The 17,454-nt window shown below is 38.2% G+C and overlaps 6 protein-coding genes across 6 annotated transcripts; 2 read left to right on the plus strand and 4 right to left on the minus strand.

The window, feature by feature from the left end:
• Nucleotides 1-2,296: 2,296 nt before the first annotated feature.
• Nucleotides 2,297-4,365, plus strand: BDF20DRAFT_819929 (ABC transporter type 1, transmembrane domain-containing protein; the record flags this gene model as incomplete). The annotated part of the gene is made up of 3 exons (XM_053077496.1): nucleotides 2,297-2,947; nucleotides 3,034-4,128; nucleotides 4,324-4,365. 3 exons carry the CDS (start codon nucleotides 2,297-2,299, stop codon nucleotides 4,363-4,365), a joined length of 1,788 nt encoding a protein of 595 aa, XP_052935996.1.
• Nucleotides 4,366-5,184: 819 nt separating this feature from the next.
• Nucleotides 5,185-5,579, minus strand: BDF20DRAFT_819700 (ATP synthase subunit H-domain-containing protein; the record flags this gene model as incomplete). The annotated part of the gene is made up of 3 exons (XM_053077477.1): nucleotides 5,185-5,281; nucleotides 5,365-5,412; nucleotides 5,488-5,579. 3 exons carry the CDS (start codon nucleotides 5,577-5,579, stop codon nucleotides 5,185-5,187), a joined length of 237 nt encoding a protein of 78 aa, XP_052935997.1.
• Nucleotides 5,580-6,590: 1,011 nt separating this feature from the next.
• BDF20DRAFT_795329 (uncharacterized protein) lies at nucleotides 6,591-6,929 on the minus strand (the record flags this gene model as incomplete). Its single annotated transcript, XM_053076260.1, has 2 exons — nucleotides 6,591-6,656; nucleotides 6,753-6,929. Coding segments are annotated over 2 exons (243 nt in total), but the record flags the coding sequence as incomplete, so codon positions are not given.
• A 2,576-nt stretch (nucleotides 6,930-9,505) lies between these two features.
• BDF20DRAFT_867392 (uncharacterized protein) lies at nucleotides 9,506-9,810 on the minus strand. The gene has a single exon (XM_053080887.1). The coding sequence runs from the start codon at nucleotides 9,771-9,773 to the stop codon at nucleotides 9,549-9,551; it is 225 nt and encodes a 74-aa protein (XP_052935999.1). The 5' UTR covers nucleotides 9,774-9,810; the 3' UTR covers nucleotides 9,506-9,548.
• Nucleotides 9,811-12,338: 2,528 nt separating this feature from the next.
• BDF20DRAFT_867397 (uncharacterized protein) lies at nucleotides 12,339-13,302 on the plus strand. Its single transcript, XM_053080888.1, has one exon. The coding sequence runs from the start codon at nucleotides 12,509-12,511 to the stop codon at nucleotides 12,995-12,997; it is 489 nt and encodes a 162-aa protein (XP_052936000.1). The 5' UTR covers nucleotides 12,339-12,508; the 3' UTR covers nucleotides 12,998-13,302.
• A 71-nt stretch (nucleotides 13,303-13,373) lies between these two features.
• Nucleotides 13,374-15,191, minus strand: BDF20DRAFT_867398 (uncharacterized protein). The gene is made up of 2 exons (XM_053080889.1): nucleotides 14,467-15,191; nucleotides 13,374-14,367 (listed from the first exon to the last, which is right to left on the minus strand). Exons 1-2 carry the CDS (start codon nucleotides 14,899-14,901, stop codon nucleotides 13,441-13,443), a joined length of 1,362 nt encoding a protein of 453 aa, XP_052936001.1. The 5' UTR covers nucleotides 14,902-15,191; the 3' UTR covers nucleotides 13,374-13,440.
• Between the last annotated feature and the right edge of the window lie 2,263 nt (nucleotides 15,192-17,454).

Raw genomic sequence — 17,454 nt, forward strand, 5'->3', positions numbered from 1 at the left:
ATCCAAATGTTTTATGTAGCTAAGAACCCCTGTGGGCTTAAGGGTAATAAGGAACAGGAATTATGACGCTAAATTTGGGGAAGCAGGTAACCAGTCAATAAACTGCGGTGGAGGAGGAGGTCCTTGGTTGTCAGAGTTAACCAAGTTCGAATAGGACATGACATTGGTCGGTCCAACGGTAATACCATATTTGAGCTCGTTATGGGGCTTTGAAGGTGTGTGTTGGGAGGCAGTTGAGTATAAACGAAAATGGGTCATGAACAGACTAACTCCCCTCTGCGCCCTGACCACATTTCAAGTTAGACTGACGTTTTGAAACAGAATTTGTGTGGTTGTTATCAAGCCTTTACCAGAGGACATACGTTTGATAATTGCGTTTTCGATGAATACAGAGCTAGCCTTAAGGAAAAAACAATTGAAGCTTCATCAACCGTCCGTTATCTGGCAAATTATTACGTTTTCGAAAACCCGGCATATGTTGCCTTAAAGTGTCTGTTCACGCGGAACTTTTGGTATACGGTGATTAAAGTAACCAATGAGCAAATTGTTAAAGACACATCAGCACTTCTTCCAAATGAGTTTATATAAGCCTACAACAACTTAAAACCAACTACCCGACATTTACACGCTCCAGAACCCTCGCACCAGGAATCCCCCAATGCATTTCTGAAGCCTGCATGGAGATCGTTACTTCCTGCCTCAACAATATTCTTGATAATTTTTAAAAAAGGATTGTATATTTTTTGAAGTCCAAGTGCAAATGATGTTTTTTGGTACGTTGAAAATGGAGCGATACATTATTATGCTTTAAAAAACTCACTTAAATTTGTACATATCATAGTCATTGCACCCATCATTGGATGTAACTTGTTTTTGCTATCAAGAGATTTGTTGTGGAGAGCCTTAATGTCCAACGAGCAACTACTTCATTGACAATAATATTGAAAAACTAACAGGGGTATGTCTGGGAAAGATAATGTAAAAAACAAAGGTTTAAGGTGTGGTGTTCTTAGCAGATTCTTTGAAGCATTCAAAAGACGTGAAGCTGAAGGCGGCTTGATTGTTTTAACAATCAATGAAATAAAATTTCAAAACTCTGCAGCCTCTGTTATTCGACTTTGGATACTGTCGATACTAAAGGTCTAGCAGAGGGATGTTAATGCATCTTTGAACATGATCATAATATCGTTGTCAATTTGATCAAACAAAGGAAGATGGCAGAATTACAGCACTACTAAAGAAGTTCACCGTATTTTTCTTTGTATTTTTTTTTTTTGGTTTGTGTTTATTTACTGAAAAATAACAAATTAGTCACACATCGCGGAAGGGTGGGACATAGAGTTTACAACAACTAATTTGTGTTAGTCAAACGCAGCTGCTTCCTGCAACAACTGCGCAGAAGATAGAGTGACAGAAATGACATGTTGAGTTTTACGGATGACCGTTGAAGGGAATAGTATGGAAGACATTTATAAAAATGATGACCAAATTGTCCAATATATGCTGAAGCATATGATGAGAAACTTGGATTGCTCATTGGAAGTGAGGGCGGGAGTGGCGTCGAATTTGAGAGCAGCTTGGGTATCTTGGGAAGTGAAAAATCTTGACGAGAAATGGACAGCTAAGGCTTCTTTCCATATCTGCCATCTGTAGGAACAGCCGGATATAAAATGCTCAAAGGTATCGAATGCCTGATGACATAGTCGATACGTAATTTGAAATATACCGTAGTAAGCACGGTTTCTCGCAAGAGTTTTAGATCATTACAGGTAAAAAGTCTAAACATAAATTCCAATTCGTCTCCCAATTTTTCTCCAATTTATTCAAAAACAAATAAGCTAAACATATCAAAAACAGTTTTTGTTCGTCTAAAGAAAAACCGTAACATGGTCTGAATTTGAAGTAGAACTACTGTTAACTTTGACCTTGTTCCTAATATTACTTCTTTAAACCCCATAACTTTCATAGTGGAAATGCCCTTACTAGTGGCTCGTTCTACTTTACGGCCATATTCTAAGAGGGTAAGAAACGGATCAAGGGGGTTGTTGACTAAACTATGCTTTATCAACTAACTTTAACAGTTGAAGCTTTTAGATAGTCTTAAAAAAACAAACTTTCCGAATACTTGTGGCAGACCAAGTCCTACAATAACCACTTTGAATACCTATAACAAAAAACAGTTTACTACACTATACCCTTCTAGTATAACAATAAAATCTGCAACAATACGGAAGTAAGTTGCTATTAAAACAACTATGATGAGTAAGAGAATTATATGCTGTTACTCATGTCACTCATGTACAGCATTGCGAAATACACTCCTTTAAGAACGCAAACAACATTGACGTTTACAACTCATGTTCGAAAATACAGCTTGCATGTTGCTTCTATTGCTCTTGGTATACGCTTGTCTCACTCTTCTTTGTTTAGTGGAAAGAAACCCATCTTGGCTGAGGCCTTCCTACAACAGCCACCACCCGATATAAAGTCCCGTAAAGCCATTACCAAAAAAAGGATTCTCGACAAAATCGCTGAACAACAACAGTTAAAGCATAATATTGCATATGATATTTGGGAGTTAGTCAAACCTGATCTCTTACTGTTAGGCTTGATAGTTTTAACTGCTGTTGGCGCCGCAATTGTTCAGTTACAAACACCCTTAGTCACCGGTCAGCTGGTGAACCTTTTATCCAACATCAAGAACTCGGTAACCTTATCAATTAAAGATCTCAACGAACCCGCTATGAAATTATTCGGATTGCTCACAGCTCAGGGATTATTGACATTCGCTCATATCGCACTTGTATCGGCATTTGGAGAGAATGTTGCTAAAAGACTAAGGGCGAAATTGTTTGCATCGATAGTTCAGCAGGATATAACATTTTTTGATTGTCACCGAAGTGGAGATTTAGTAAGCCGACTTACAGCGGATGCATCTGAGTTTAAGGTAAATAAGCTTTTATATAGATGAGTACGCCTATCGTTGTCTTTGTATTAAAACAGATATTGATATAACAACTGGAACACAAGTAGAGCACCTTTAAACAACTTGTTACTCAGGGCCTGAAATCTGTCACTCAGACCATTGGATCTGCTATTCAACTCTTTCGCATATCCACACCCCTTACCGTCACTATGCTCAGCACCATGCCCGTTCTCTATATTCTACTGAATTTTTATGGCGTATATTTACGCCGCCTCAGTAAACATAATAAACAATTGGAAGGGCATACAAGCGGCGTAGCAGGTGAGGTAATTAGCAACATACGTACAGTAAGAGCTTTTGCATCTGAAGATCGAGAAATGAGCCATTACAGCGACACTTGTCAAAGAGTGGCGGAAGCAAATAAGCACCTGGGATTACACATTGGTCTATTTCAAGGGCTCACTAACATCTCTATTGGTTGCATGATTTTAACTGTTCTTTATTATGGAGGTTCGCTTGTTGCGGAAAATAAATTAACGAGTGGTGATCTGATGTCGTACATGCTTTCTATACAAACAGCTCAACATTCTTTGGTATCTCTGGGCGTGCTATTTGGCCAATCCATTAAAGCTGCCGCGTCTGCTACTCGTGTATTTGAATTCATACATTTACAACCGAATATACCTTTAAAGGGTGGCCTCCAACTGCCTATTATTAAAGGAGATGTTGTGTTCAAGAATGTTGATTTCAGTTATCCTACTCGGCCAGATCACCACGTACTTGACCAATTCAGTCTACATATTCGGCAAGGTACAACAACAGCTCTTTGCGGACCCTCTGGATCCGGTAAATCCACCATTGCCTCTCTTTTGGAAAGATTCTACGAACCTGTAAACGGAGAGATTCTACTTGATGGTCAGGCATGGACGTCTTTAGACCCTTCTTGGTTAAGACGTCATATCGGATTTATTAATCAAGAACCTGTCTTATTTGCTACATCAATTTTGGAAAATATTCGATATGGCAGGCCAAATGCAACCTTAGAAGAAGTCAAAGAGGCAGCTCGACAGGCGAATGCACATCACTTCATTGAAGCCTTTCCTGATGGATACGATACGATTGTTGGAGAGCGAGGAGCTGCTTTGTCTGGTGGTCAGAAACAGCGGGTTGCCATTGCTAGAGCTATTCTGAAGGATCCAAAGGTAATTTAGCCACAATACAGCCATGCCTCAAAGAGAATGTGTACCATAATTGACTCTTCCATGTATTTATGATCCATCTCTCTCCTAGATTCTTATTCTAGATGAGGCTACTTCTGCTCTGGACAGTAAGTTTCCAACTTTTTCCGAATTTTTTGTGTACATTTCGAAGTATCTGCTAACTTTTATATTAAAAAGCTCAAAGTGAAAAAATGGTTCAAGATGCACTTGATAGATTAATGCGCGGCCGAACAGTTTTAGTAATTGCTCATCGTCTCTCAACCATCAGAAAGGCTGATATGATCGTTGTAATGGGTAAGACACCAGGCAACATTTTAGAGAAAGGTAAACTGTAATTTTTTGTGAGTCATTCTATACGGCAGAGCCAACAATATTTTCGTTATCGTTAGGCACGCATGAAGACCTGATGAGGAACCAATCTATTTACTTCAAACTACATAATCAACTCGTTGATGCTGAAATTAACAATAATTAGACCTTTTCATCTCGTATTTTCCTCTCAATAAACTTGTTTTATAGAAACGGTACGCTTTTCTGATTGCACTCTATTGAATGCAACTTATTAACATAGTCGTGAATTCTACTTCTTTTAAACTGTGATGTACGATTATAACAGACGTGTTACAAATGAGGGTTTTCTCACTTGTTTTTCGCAGTTTTCCAACTGAGCACATACTATTTTTAAGTGGACAATGCCTAACCAGCAGAGTCAAGTTTTTCTTGCTGTTAGTTTTTGTGAGCCATTGACTAAAATGTAAGGGTTTCCGTATCAAGCTCGGGTATGTTTAATTATTTTTCTTGTGTTGAATCCTCTATAAGTGAACCATAGGAAAATAAAAGTAATATGAACTACAGTATATATATATAATATACATATAGGTAGATGTATAGAAGTATAGTGATGCGTCAACAAAATAGTTGCAGTTATATAAAAGGCGTTGCTTCCTTTTTTTAAGTTAATGTAAGAAGCTTTTCATGTCTTGACAGTTACGTTGCCTCCAGCTGAAGTTGTGGAACGCGTGTGATGGTGCTGGTAACTTACAAAACATTCAATTCAACTTCGTGAGGTGGTCGAAGTCCAACTTTTCTGGGGAAAATCAAAGGGTGTAACTGTGCAAGATAGGCAATAGCCCACCTATAAGAAGCGTTAAGTTAGTCTTAGTTTTCGACAGAGCAGCTAGTTTGAAGTATCCCAAAACTGAAGGAGTAGCAACTTACATAATATAGCAGCATATAAACGACATAATGATGACGGTTCGAATGACACTGAATGAGGAATAACATTAAAAGGATGAGTTTCACTTGATTAATTTAGTTTGTCCAATCGACAAAGAGACTTACGTTTGGTCATTTCCCTTAGGAGTCAATACATAGGCTACCGCACAGAGAATACCGACACCGAAAAAGGCCAAAACTATATTATATCCTGACATGTTACTCTCGAAGGGTCTATGAAGGGATGAGTTAATGAAATGAATTTGAAACAGTTTAATTTTGTGTGTTCTTTTTGTTTTAAAAAGTGCGGCAAGAATTCCGTGACTCTTCACTTTCAAGTAAAGTAGGGATTGGCTTTTTATTTCTGGATGCATGAAAATTATTCTCAGAGCAAGCTATACAGTATAATGCCTTTTTTTCCAGAATTAACCCTCGAAAGAAGCAGTTTACTATTTTTAATGAGCAAGTATTTCACAAGTATCTATTTGTCTGTAAATACGTCATCAGCTACGAATTATATATATTGTTACAGGTAAATGTAAACTAGTGTGAGTCGTATCAGAGGTTCTTTAATATTGTTTCATAAAATAGGCATTATATTGCTTAATGGAATGATTGTAAATTCATTATTACAATTAAAAGAGGTAATAACGTTTTTCAACAGGGACACTTATGGTCCATATGTATCTTTCTGTTTGTGTGCGTTTTGTGTGTGTGCGCGCTTTTACACCTGTACATCATATGTATATAATAGTTGAAAATCGAAAATATAAGGTAAAGTAGTATGTACAAAAAAAATAAAAAAAAAAAAATAGTAATGAGAAACATAGAACTATTTATAATGGAGGCAGCCTTCATTTTCTTGCTTAGTAAAAAGCATTTAAAGCCATTGTAGATTTGTGCAGAGACTGATGATGTGTTGGCTGCATTGTTGGTATGATTGAGGTGACAGGAGTGCCCATAAAAGCGTTCGCTTGTGTAGTTGGATCAGATGGAGAAATAGTATTAGTAGTAGTAGTAGTAGTATTCGAAGGTATAAAGGAAGGATAGCCAACACCCAAGGATAGCCTTTCAAGAGCAACAGAGGGAGGAGTATGTCTCATCAGTACCGAAGGATGTTGAACTTGATTTGTAGCAGTGATGCTAGCGGGAGATTGCTTTTCAAAGTGTTGCCGCTCTTGTTGCTGTTTGAATGTCTTCTTCTTGTTTTTTGGAGTTTTGCCTTCTCTTTCCTTTTTTTGTTCGCGCCATTTCCTTCTCATTTCTTTGAACTCATCAGGAGAACGTTTAGGGCCCTACATATAGATATTCACAGTATATTGTTAGTGTATTGCTAAAGAAAAAGGCGTAAGCGCATTACTATCAATGGCACCATGAGAAGGTATACCTACATGTTTTTGCATTGTAATGTGTGCATTCAAATGATTCAGTGTACCATAAGATTTTGTACAATTTTGATAATTACAATGATAAAGTCGTTCAATTTCGTCGTATCTTCTGCGCGGTCGTTTCTTTTGATTGGTGCCTGGAATGGAAACAAATGAGTACGCTTTTCCACCTGCACTATTTTTGCGGGATCTTTGAACGCCAGTTGATGTAGCGCTTTCAGATGCCATACTAACAGGGTTGGTGGTGGCAGCTGTAGTAGGTAAGACACTAAATTGTTGCTGTGCATAATCTGATACGAATGGATCTGCCGTGCGATGGTTGTTGATTGCTATATCATTATTATGAGTAAACTTTCCCAATGGGTTTCTGTTTATCTTCGTATCTGGTGCCAAAGCAGTTGTAGTAAGGGTACTATTGTTACAAGGTGCAGCTGTGCCTATAGTAGGTATAATAGTCATTGCGGTTAATGGATTCATTGCGTTTGTTGTAGCGGCATTTGCACGCGTAGTGTCGTTATTAGTTGTAGGAGGGAAGACGACAGCTGTCGGAGCGATCAATTGAGCTATTTCTGCTGTGGTTGCTGAAGTTGCAGTAGTAACTGGTGGCTGATGTGCTTGTAATTGAGAATGTGGGTAAGTGGGTATTATCCCTGCCGCCATTGCTGCTGCTGCTGCTACGGTTGCGTCAGAAAATGGGATCGGGTGTTGTAGTTGCTGTTGTTGAGATTGTACTAAAGGCGCTTGTACCGCAGTTGCTATCTCTGGATGCTGGGGTAACTTACAACTACTTCTAGTTGTAGACCTCCCTTTCGTCTGTAGTTGCTGTTGTTTGTCAACCGGTAATAATTGTGAAAGGGGCGGAAGTGAAGGCAATTCAAGGTTTTGGAGGTAAGCTGAATGTTGTTGACGACGATTCAATAAGCCGCTACTCTTCTTCGCCGCACTGTTGTTTCTTATCGTTGTTGAAAAGTTACTATCTTGAGTCATAAATTATTGAAGACGAGAGGTGATTGAGAAGGGGTAAATGCAGATCAGGGTAAGAGTTGTGAAATGTTGCAATTTAAAACGGAGAGATCAGTATATACTCGTAGGCCTTTTTCTTTGAGTGATATAAGAAACAATATATGTGCTTTATACAAAAATCAGTGATAAAATAAGGGGATAGTTGAAAGGGAGTAAACCTTGTTTAAGAAACAAATAAAAAAGAGAGCAAATAAAAAATTGACATCCATTCGAAATAATCATCGCCCATACGTCATAAATGTGGAGGAACACAGAAAATTACCATTTAAAGTTAGCCTTAAACAAAAAGAAATGAAATTGCCTCCAATAAAAAGCTGGATATGACATAAGTTCTATTACGAATGAAAGAAGGTAGAAACTTTGACGTGCAAGCAACAGCAGCACCTCTTACTTTTACATTTTGAACTCTGTAGTAAATAGTATGATTATTGAGACATATACAATAATTGTGCTATAACTGTTATAAAGAAGGTTTTCCCCGCATTTTCTACAATTTCTAATCGGAAATGCAAAAAAAAAAAAAAGTCAAAAAGTGTAAAGATGCAAAAAGCAAATGATGTATTTTGGACCCTGTTGGACTTCTAAAAAAGAAAGACTTATATCATTGTCTTACATAAACAAATCCAAATCAGTCACACAAAATTTCCTTCTTTGTTTACTGTTTTTTCGCTGACATTTGCACAGAAATGGACCATAAATTGACACATCTCTATACTTGAAACATTAGGCTGACTGAGTAATTTATTTTGATAATATGCATAATTCTTTAGAATTTACTCATTCTGCCAAAATGCTCTATACCAGATGTGCGATTTACTCATATTCAGACAAGATAAACAAAATGCGATGAGAGCCATAAGTAGCAAAGGTTATTTGGAAAGGTTACTAATCCTCTCAATAATTAGCCTTTTTGTGCAAATTCCAAAGGAAAAACAGTACTAGAACGATGGTGATATGATTAATATCGTGGTTGAGTGGTATGAATTTCATGTCAAGTTTATAATGTAATAATTAGAATAGGAGGCTTCGTTTACAGAAAAACGTACTACGCACTATGTGATAGACTTCGGCGTAGCAGGCTTCGTTTACTTTTAAACAAGGATTTTTATTACTGACATTTTTAAGCCCAATGGACACGAGTTATTAAAGCTTATCTAAATTGCCCGGGGCAGCTCCAAAGGTTGAGGAGAATCTAAAACCCCTTAGGGCTCAAGGGTAAAAAGGATTATGTACTAAAGGGTTGGAGGAGGGGAAGAGGGTAACCAGTCGAGCAATAGGTGCCCTAACCGAGGAGTTGTAGGCGGCTCTCGAGAGTGGTGTAAGTAGTCGAGTTCAAACAAAATGTGACAAAGTACTGGCCATAGAAAATGCCAGTTTTGTATTTGGGATGGGTTTTTGATCGGATGTGTAGGAAGACGGTTGAGGACATGAGATATGGGATCGCAGACTGATGAGGGGAGCAGGCTTCGTTTACAGTATTTCAACTAATATTTTTATTTTAGACAAATTGCAATTGTGTTGTAGACGAAAATATAAACCGTTCAAACAATGATTCAAATTCAAGAACTTGTCAGTAGTGCGAAACAAAAAGAAAAAAACGTACTATTCCTCACCTGTAATGATCCAAGTCCTTAAAATGTAAGGAAAACCGTGTTTGTTACGGCGATACTTTCTTCTTCGCTGGCTTGAAAACGTCGGGTCTTCCATCTCCAGACCAAACTGCTCGAGATATGGTCATCATATTGTTAGCGGCGTTAACGTCTCTCTGTCATAGCTTCAGACATGTTTGCAATAAAGAACGCCGGTACCCTTAAATTTAGGAAAATCAACAATTTGCATATCATCATAGAAACAGAGGCTGCATGTTTTAGAAGTTTTGAATTCATCGATTGTGACAACAATCAATTGACCTTCAGCTTCACGTTTCTTCAGAGTTGCAAAAAGTTTACCGACAAAACCACATCGTTGCCCTTTCAACTTGGCTGCATCTTTGCCAAACATTCCAGCACCAAACACAATTAGGGGTACCCTTCTAGGGGATTCCTAGTACTTATCAGCCTTCCACTTCTGAACGCATCGATTTTTGTCCTGGTTGTTTGCATTTGGTACAACATGCAATGTATTTATCTAGTTCTTCATTCTTCTCTTTCCTTGCTTTTTTCTTTTCTTTCTTGATTTCGAAGTTCTGTTTGCGTTTTTTATCTTTCGAACCAACTATAGGTACAATGAAGTCGCATACTAATGATGAATTAACCAACTTTTAAAGCCACATGAGGTGCTTACCTTGATCTGCAGTTTTTGGTTCATACAATTCACATTTAAAGTATTTTTTGGTGTAATGACCCCCTTTACCACAATCAATACATGTTGCATCTAACAGTACACGATGATTAATCTATATGTATATTGTCCATGAAAAATTGTAAATCGTCTAAAATGTAAGCTAAAACACTGTATTATTCAGACCACCACATTGAAAGAACGCTCCTTCGTCCTACAAGCTAAGTTCCTATTACGTTCTACTCACTGCCTATTGATACTTTAATCTCAATACTACTCCCATATATAGGCCAGCAACAGAGTAAATCGTTATATTGCAAGCTTGCTCGTTCTCCGATCTGGCAAGATTACACTTCTTCTCCGATCAATCAACGATCCGAATCAGCTGCTCTGCGACGCTGTATCGCTAACTTCCGTACTAGCCTCCTTCACATCCAACAATCGAACAACCCCAACTCCAAACTGATCTCTCAATGCCGTTCTCGATTAATGATCGACCCGATCCTTTATGTTCCTGACGTGTTTGGTGAGATAATAATTACAATACTCGACTACGTACAACCAGGTAGAGAATACATTATACCACGGTCTATCTATATTGCATCTAATATAGGTTATGTACAACATAGAACAAGGTACAGGGCTAAGTATAATAATCACACAATAAGCATTTGAACCTGAAATTGGTGACTAGCATACGCGTCCTCAAATATTATAATTCCCATTAAACCTCACAGAGTATATAATCCTTCTACTTCATCTGAAGAATAATAAAGAGACCTAAGTTCATAGTCATCGACTTACAACGGTTATCAAAATAAGCAAAGACAACAAACTGAGGGTAGAAAACATTCAAAGCGTAGCCAACAATTACCTTTAAATAAAATCTCATCTTGTTTCGATCATGAGTTCTTCGTAAAAGATACTCATCTTTTTTCGGCAGTAAGCCAATAAAAATTAGGGTTTTCGTAGATCACTTTTTTCTTCGCTCGGATCAGCGATCAGTTTTTTTCTAATGACTTGTCATCATTTTTATTACCCGCTGATTGGTTTCTATGCTATCCAAAGAACAACATTGGAACCTTTTGCAATTTGTCAATAAGTTGCTGTTGATATTTAATAACTTGATCAGCGGAGAAATTATAGGATAACAAAAATAAAATGGTAATCATAAATACAAGCAAAATCAGCAAGTCAAAAGAGGACTAGACTCAGTACTGTGAAACGTAAAAGATGTCCGTGATTCTCTTATAGCGATAGCTCATTTCAAATTACACCTGAACTTCTGCTACTACATGTTATACAGATTCAGAGGGTGGACTAATTTAGCTCATCTTCTAGATTCTCAGTGTAGGAGGTTAAAAAATTCAGAGCTGATACTTGGATTCTATGTGGCGAAATGCTTGTTTTTGTTGATCATCCGCGAGGTACACGATTTACATACTTGAACATTCAAAAATAGCCAATATCATCAAGTACAATTTACAAAACGTAATGTGAGCCTAAAAATAAGAACCTGAAATAGTATTGATGCTAAATCAAGGAGTTGCATGTGAAATAATTAATTGAACAGATTCTTTGATACTTAGATTAATTTAGAACAATAGGTGTATTTATAGCATTTTGGAGCTCAGCTAAATAGTACCTTCAGCTTTCTGGAAGTTGACGCGTTTAATAGTAAAAGAAAGTGATGTTCGTTCATGTCATTTATTACTTGGTGTCATTGAGGAATACTTAGAGACCTATGGGATTTGTGCCCTTACCAATCCACATAATAATCTACTACATTGTTGACGGTTAAACGAGACAGAGTACAACTTATTGTTAGTTTCATTTACCTTAACTATTGAGTAATCCAATAGGATCGTCATATGTATAATGAAGCAACGTTCTCTTGCAAACAAAATTGAGCGACGCTATTCCTAATTTTCTGATATCATTATTAATACCTATATGGTTTATAGCATGTTTGTTAACCTAATAAAGGCTTATTTTCTCTTTTCAAACTTTTTTGTTTCAAAGTTCTTGGTCATACTTCCAAGTCATGGGTAACGCCCGATTATCATAATTAACAGAGTTCTTAAGCGCTTCATCAGAATTTATTGTAGCCATGAGCGTTTTATTCTGATGTATGGTATAGAGATAAGCGCCTGAGTACATCAACTGAATGGCTGGTTAATTTACCTAATAGCAAATAAGCGGCGCTTCCCCACTCTAATATTTTTTGTTCGGTTTTTAAAATTTTGTTATGTACCTTTTTTGCTCGTGCTTCTTATATAGAATCTTATCGCTTATCATGCTATTTTGTAACAGGTGTGGGCAACTTACTCAGTATTAAGGTAGCAATCGAAGTTTTATTTCTAAAATATGTGAGAGAGAGAAAATGTATATAAAAAGGACAGTTTTGTCGTCTTTCCTGATCATCCATTCAATCTCTACTCTATTTGAATACAAAGATGTTTTCTCGTTTTGCTGTTGCCCTTACCACTCTCGCTGCTGCTGCTGTCTGCTTTATGAACGGTGCTGAGGCCCGTGGCTCCTCACCAATTGGAATCTCTGTTAACAGTTCTTCCCATAAGAAAACCTTCAACAAGTTAAACAGACGTGGTCGCGATGACGATGAAGATATCTTTGAAGGCAAGGCTACTTGGTTCATTCCTCACAAACATGACGGTGAAATTGGTGCCTGTGGTGAATATGAAGCTGACGATGACTGGATTGTAGCTATGAACGCCGATCAATATGGTGATATGGATGAAGTTAGTGATGAAGTCTGTTTTAGAAAGGTCAGAATATACCACGAAGATAAATCTGTTGATGCTCTTGTGACCGATGCCTGTCCTTCTTGTGATTACGGTTCTTTGGATTTGACCCAAGTGGTTTTCCAAGAATTGGGCAAGTTGAAGACGGGCGTCCTCGATATTACATGGGAATTCCTTAATTAAAGAAAAAAAAATCAAATAGAACTCGTTTTCCTCATTCATACTCATCTGTATTAGTATATCCCTCCCTTCGCGCATTTAGTACATAAGTATATTTATACATACAATTTCTCTCTAATTTTTGTTCGCTTTGAATGTTTCATTTAGTTTGTTACCTATATAGTAGCATGTAGCACGCAATCTTTGCTTTATTTTCGTTTTCGTTCAATCATCCATATCATATGCTCACCGTTACAAAACCTCATCTTACCCTTCCCCTCATCCCATAACAATAATAAAATTAGGCTGTTGAAAAGTGATATCTTTTATATGCTTTCTTTTTACAATGATGGAAAACGACAATTTCTTTAATTTTAATCTTATTCTGGCACAAGTGAGGGGTTTCAATAATAGTTGGAATCAAAAAGAAAACGAAAGAGCAAAGTAGTGGAAGTTATATATAGGGTTTATGTACGAGACTTTCTACTACCACTACTGATACTTGATTTCGTTGACGAACTGGAAGAATTAGTAGTAGTGGTGGTAGATGCTGAAGAAATGGATGAATTTGTAGTGGTAACTGTGTTGGTTGGTGATAAAGAAACTGACCGACAACCAGCCATATTGTAGCTTTTTCGTCTTTCCTGCCATTGACGTGATTCTGTGTTCTTATTTCTCTTAATGCTACTGATACTGCTACTACTAATGTCGCTACTGCTGCTATTAGTATTGCTAATTTTGTTTATTCCGCTTGCTGATGCTGCGAGAACGTTGTCTCCTATTAACGATCTATATGAGGATGATCTTCTTCTTCTGTCGTTGCTATTCACCGTTATTAGAGGAGGCACGGTTAAAGCATTGGGGCTATACCTTTCTCCATTGGAATATTGCTGCTGTTGTGGTTGCAACAAGTGCGTTTGATTTGGAAAATAGTAATTGTTATAAAAGCCCATTGCAGAAGCTGGCTGGGAATAGGGTGTTGGTGAGGTTATTGTCGGTGCTGTTACTGTACCATATTGCTGAGGGTAATAAGGATGCCCATTGCTCATCATAGGGGCAGTACTTGAAGGAGGGAAATAAGGGTTAAATTGAGGTTGCTGAGGGGAAAGAAAGGTGGTAGCTGGCGGTGTTCCTGAACGGCTAAGAGAGGGTGATGAAAACGGTTGTTGCTGTTGCTGCATCATGGCTAAATTAAGCGGACTCAAAGGGCCTAGAGAATTGATAGGAACAGGTGATAAAGGATTTACAGATGGTATTGTTCCATTAGCCATTCCAGTGGCACTTAAATTCATAACAGGACTAGCAACACCGGAAGACTGTCCAGGGAATGGAGCTGGCATGATTGGGATGGAAGGAGGAGGAGGTATACTATATCCATTTGCAAATAACATCATCTTTTTTTTTTTAAAAAAAAAAAAAAAAAAAAATAGGAAAAGAGAAATCGTTTAATGATTGATTTTGCTTTTTCAATTGAATTGGCTTTGCTTTTTTACCTGATGTTGATAGATTTGTTGTTGTCTTTGCTCAAAGAGTCTTCTTTCTTTCTCTTTCTCCATCATGTCTAGATGGTGTTGATTTACTTTTTCTGCTACTCTCAATCCATTACCTTCTTTACGATCCTTTTCACGCTGAGAAATCATACCCACTAAACCTCCTCGAGTCGTTTTGTCTTCTTTCTTCTTCGTGGAAAGCTTGATCAATGGCTGACCTGTTGCTTTCGCAAATTCAATTTGCTCTTTGGCACTTAATTGCTCACCATGATAAGTATCTAATAAGCTGTTCTGAGGTGCAAAGTGATCGCCTAAGGAAGGAATTAAAGGGCCATCTTCATCGTCCTCTTCCTCGTCCTCTTCATCCGTATTATATCGTTCTTGAGAATGACGATGTTGATAATAAACATAATGAGGGTCCCGATGATGTTGTTTCATTATCTGATGATCGTCATCACTATCTTCATTTTCTTCGTATTCATAATCATATTCTTTGTCTCCTTCTTTATCAGCAACAGCAGCTTCTTCATCTTCATCGTAAGGGTGTCGTAAGCGAGGATGTTGATGATAGCGGTAATTTTGTTGGTTGTGACGGCTATGACGGTGATGATGTTGGTGGCGGTGCTGACGATGTGAACGAGAGTGACGAGAAGAAGGACGGCGATGTCCTTCGTAACCTGAACCATAACCTTTATCATTACTGTAACCTTCCCAAGAAATACCTGCTGATGACGATAATGATGAGTTCAATTTGACGTCAGCGGGTAGAGAGTATTTGCGTGGCTGTAATGAAGAAGATGAAAAGGACGGTTCTTTGAGAAAGTTCCCAAAATCTTTTATCAAATCAAAATCACCAAAAAGGTCTGTTGCTGTTGATGTAAGCTCTGGTGAAGAAGGTGTGGGCGAAGCAGATTGCTGAGATGCTGCCTTTGGTACTGGAGAAGCGCTATTCAGCGATCGAGGGCTTTCAGTGGATATAGAGGCTTTAAGCTTTGGTGGATTTGGCATAGATGCTTTACGTGCATGAAGAGGAAAAGATCCTTTGAAACTGAAAACATTTTCTTCTTCTAATTCCAAACTGCCAAACATTGCAATGGAGCTGTTATGTCGCGCTGTCCTTTTTTTCTTATTCTTCTTTGTTTTGTTACGTGTTGATAATAATTCAGCGTTATTAGTAGTTGTAGATGTAAGGGCTGCAGCTATAGTTGCTTTCGGTGCATCTTTTGAGACGTCAAATCCATTACCGAAGTCAAAATCAGGAATTAAAGTATTAGCAAAAGATGGCGTCACTGGTACAGGGGATAACATATTATGCGATGAAGTTTCAAGCTCATCATCGTCGTCATCGTATTCGCTATCCTCTTCATTCGTTTCATTATGAATGGCATTATCGTCATGCTCCTCTTCCGTATCCTCATTATCATCACTTTCGTCGCTTGAATTAACTACTTGTCGCGTAAGCTTGTACCCAGGTATATGGGCTGGTGATGATAAATCTAATGACTTTGAATTTGTTTGACTCACACCTCCAAGCTTTTCCGAGCTTCCACCATCCTCTGCATCTGGTATCACTGTGATTAATGGCAGACTATTTGCTCTGTTTGTGAGACGACGTGACAAGTCAACATTATTTTGCGAATGCTGCTGTTGTTGCTTTATGAGGATGATATTATGGAATGAAGAATCTGTTTCCTGCTGCTTACCAATGGCAGTTGTTATTACCGATGACATATGATAGAACACTTCTTCCGTTTCGAGAAATAGTCTAGCATTTACCGCGGATGTGGCTAATTCACCAAAATTCAAAGCGTCAGGATGAGTAGCATCTGTCAGTAATCTTCCAGGCCGACCATAAAGACGAAAAGCGTCGTATACTTTCAGCAACCATTGAAAGGTGAGTTGACTTGTATCTGCCATGAGCCAACATTGAGTCGTCGCCTCTTCATCGTGTCCAATTGTTCCTTCTGTCGCTGAAGCAGCATGTTGTTGTTCAGTCATGACAGCCATTGCAGTGCTTGTATTCAACTGGCACTCAAAGCGAAGTATAGAACACTTTTCAATCAATTGCATCGATTCTGGGAAAATAGCGTACGCTTGCGTTACTTTAGTCAATGTGAAGAGTGGTTGTTTGGACTTTTTGGTCTCATATATAGAAATAGTCTGCTCTCCATCTGCTGCCGTATGAGAAATGAAGGATGACTTCTGCTGTTGCTTTTTATGCGTTAAACTGCTAAACATATGTTTCTTTTTCTTTTTGCTACCGTTGGCTGCGGCGTGTTTTTTGTCATCTGTATGACTCAAGACTACCCAGTATCTCTGCCATGGCGACTCGTGAGACAGCTTGATCTGCAGCCACGTACCAGCCTCTAGGTTATTAATCTCAGGAGCATTGTTGGACTCGATGGAACAGTTGCTGAGCTGTTGTATTGTGAAGAGTTGATGCAACTTTTGCTTCTCAAAGTAAGAGAGACGTACAGCCAGAACCCATTTTCTCAACGACTTTTCATCCGACGTTTCAAATTGGATGCTGGTTGTTTTATTCTTAAGCGTGAATACATAGTGCAAATGACCTGTTTTATTGCCGTGCTCTTGAGAATTAACATTGTTGTTATTGACGTCCTCCGGTAGTATTTGAGCAGTAATGGTTGTATTGTCCGACAAATGGAAAAAGCATGCAGGCATGACGGAAGCTTCAAGCTCAGTAGGAGCTGTTGATTTAGTGTCCGTATTGTTTGAAGATTCAGCATCCCACATGGTAATCACAGATCCGCATAACTCTACAAACATCTTTGTTCGAGTCTTGCTTAATTGCTGATGTTTCCTAGCTTGTTCTTCTGTAAGACTGGTAGACATATGGTGCTTCATTAAGTAGCCTTCCATGTATAATTTTTGGCTGAAAATATCATAGAGGCGATTAAAGGAAGACAGGTGCTGGTGCTGCTGCTGCTGCTGCTGCTGATCATCTATATTATATCCAGGGCTACTCTCCTG

Source organism: Mycotypha africana, assembly GCF_025528875.1.
Source record: "Mycotypha africana strain NRRL 2978 chromosome Unknown BDF20scaffold_5, whole genome shotgun sequence".
Classification (NCBI taxonomy): Eukaryota; Fungi; Mucoromycota; class Mucoromycetes; order Mucorales; family Mycotyphaceae; genus Mycotypha; species Mycotypha africana.